The sequence below is a fragment of the Berghia stephanieae genome, chromosome 7 (genome assembly GCF_034508935.2).
Source record: "Berghia stephanieae isolate SIO BIC M18660-M18661 chromosome 7, UCSD_Bste_1.3, whole genome shotgun sequence".
In the NCBI taxonomy this organism is placed as follows: Eukaryota; Metazoa; Mollusca; class Gastropoda; order Nudibranchia; family Aeolidiidae; genus Berghia; species Berghia stephanieae.
Window position 1 is genome coordinate 65,774,120 of NC_088366.1, and position 2,500 is coordinate 65,776,619.

Below are 2,500 nucleotides of genomic sequence, written 5' to 3' on the forward strand. Positions count from 1 at the left end.
TCAAATGCGATATTGAAATGATCTTGACTAGGCATGCCAAATACTTCTCTGCCCATCTACTTAGATTTAAAGTGATGAATTCAAGTTTTTAATGTTTTTGCCATTGGCTGAAGAAGGATTTTGAACCCAACATGTTCCGTGTTTGGTATTTTATTCTTTTTGTAAGCTATTGAAATGGACATAAACCATTTTTTTTGGGTTCTTCTTCCAACCTTTTAGACTGGACGACTGCACACTATGGGGACATGGCCCTTTTGTTGTCTAAATGCCAGGATGTTTACAGTGCTGAGGTGCCGCATGCATTGGAGGTGAGTTGGCTATTGGGATTATCTTGGATCTTCTTTGCATCAGTCATTCTAGACAATTACAGATTTTGTTCTTATACCTTTGTGACAATCTGTCACTGCTTTTTTACTTGGATGGTGATTTATATTGAGGATAATGATAAGTAATATGAACTCCTATTGGAAGTCCGGCAAGCCTACCAAGGGCCATATTGGGAATTATTCTCTATTTTAAATGTTTTTAACATTCTTTCAGATCATAAGGCATTCCATCCATTGTTATGTTTGTTAAATCTAAAAGTGTTGAGCACATTTATATATCGCTTTACATAGCTCAGTTATATAATGATTCAACGAAAGATGAAAAGGGAGGCTTTATAAGAACAATAACTGTATGTCTCGTATACTAAGTCCTCCTCACATTATTCATTGTGCAGACCTGATACAGGCTTTCATGCATAAAATTACTTACTGGAGTTTATCTTCATGTGGATGTATGCGAGATGCTTTGTTTTTTTCATGTGTCCGATAGAATATAGCCAAAGAAATTTCTTCCATTCAGCCATCAATTGTTGACGAATTCCTTCTTACTCCTGATGAGGTAAGTTACCGCATGCTATATTATTATTCCAAATGCATAATCAAAAGCTATTCATCCTTCACAATGAAATATACTTACTTTCTTACTTACTTGCTTATGCCTCTCGGCTCCTGGTGGAGCATAGGGCCTCAACAGCACTCTTCCATCTCCTTCTGTCCTTGGCACAGACATTTGCCTCACTCCAGGTAATATTGGAGATGCACAAATCTTGGTGAAGACTTCTCCTCCAAGTCTGTTTTGGACAACCCTGTTTCCTCTTGCCCTGTGGGTTCCATTCGAGAGCCTGCTTGGTTATATTACAGGGCTCTTTCCGTGGGATATGGCCGACCTATCGCCACTTTCTGTGTCTGACCTGAACATCCATATTATATACTTTGATAATATTTAATGAATGAATATGTGTACTTGTGTAATTCATATTTACAAATATGGGGGTAAGGTGGCCAAGTGGTTAAGCCATTACACTATACCCTGAGAGATTCCCTTGTAGTCCTATTACAGACATACTTTGCTTTGATTTAAGAGTATTTTCATCACAACAATTAACCCATGATAAATTAGGTTATGAGACCTATAAATAAGTACATGTGATCACAATATCAATTTGAAGTGTTTTTTAATTATTAAATTATTTTTTTTCATCTTTAACAGACGTGTATGGAAATAATTGAAAAACATCCGTCTTTAAAATCCATGGTTGATTCATTCTTACAACGGCACGGACACAGATGTGTTAGAGAGGTGAGTGAAGGAGCAAAGAGATTCATTATAGAATACCACTGATGTACAGAAGTGTTTCTACTTTGTGTGTCCGGATAGCTCAGTTGGTAGAGCACTCATTTCTCATGCAAAGGAACTGTGATTGATCTCGCCCGGATGAAGTCAAGATTTTTTTTTCTTCTGGACTCCCTGTCCACTCAGAACTGATTGGGTAGATGGGTCTGTTAGATTTGGTGGAAAGTACTTTGTTATAGACCAGAATCATATAAAAAGAAAATAGCAAGCAATGGCTAGTGTCCATTCCATGATATAATCGCTCTGAAGAACTTTTTTTTATATATAATGTTTGTACTTTAAGTGTAGAGACCTTTTCCAGATAAGTAAGTTTTCGAAATATTTGTCAAATATTCTTAAATGTTTATAATAGGTGTTTTGCCTTTATAATTGAGCATTTATATAGCACAATATCCACTAACATGCTCAAAGCGCTTTACAAGAGGTCCCTAGCCTATACACGTAGGACGAGACGCCTGTTGGATAATATAACAACTTTTTTTTACAGAAACAACAATGTAAAGTTTGTGATTTTACACCCGAATATGGTGAGAGAATCTGAATAAAGAGCCTTTTCCAAGGACTCAACTGGGTTCCGCTCCAGCAAGAAGGTTGGCAACTACTGGATAAATTTATCCATTGTATTTACCGAACAATTATTTTCACTGAGAGAACAGTAAAACTGATTTAAAATTGTTTGGAATTATTCAATATTGTTTCAACCGTATTATTTTATTTTCATAAATCATTTGTCCCAGTCCGAGATGAGAGAAAAATCTTGGAGAGCCGCACCAGAAAAATTCATGTCAGTCCTCAAAGTAAGTACCATTTTTCATTGTTT

General features: G+C 36.2%; 1 protein-coding gene across 1 annotated transcript in view; it reads left to right on the top strand.

Moving 5' to 3' along the window:
• LOC144976613 (rifampicin phosphotransferase-like) overlaps positions 1 to 2,500 on the top strand; it is a 48,714-nt gene that overhangs the window by 31,929 nt on the left and 14,285 nt on the right. Inside the window, exons 26-29 of the mRNA XM_078920908.1 lie at positions 220 to 308; positions 817 to 885; positions 1,537 to 1,626; positions 2,418 to 2,477. Coding sequence (XP_078777034.1) covers positions 220 to 308; positions 817 to 885; positions 1,537 to 1,626; positions 2,418 to 2,477 — 308 coding nt within the window. The remainder of the gene's footprint in view (positions 1 to 219; positions 309 to 816; positions 886 to 1,536; positions 1,627 to 2,417; positions 2,478 to 2,500) is intronic.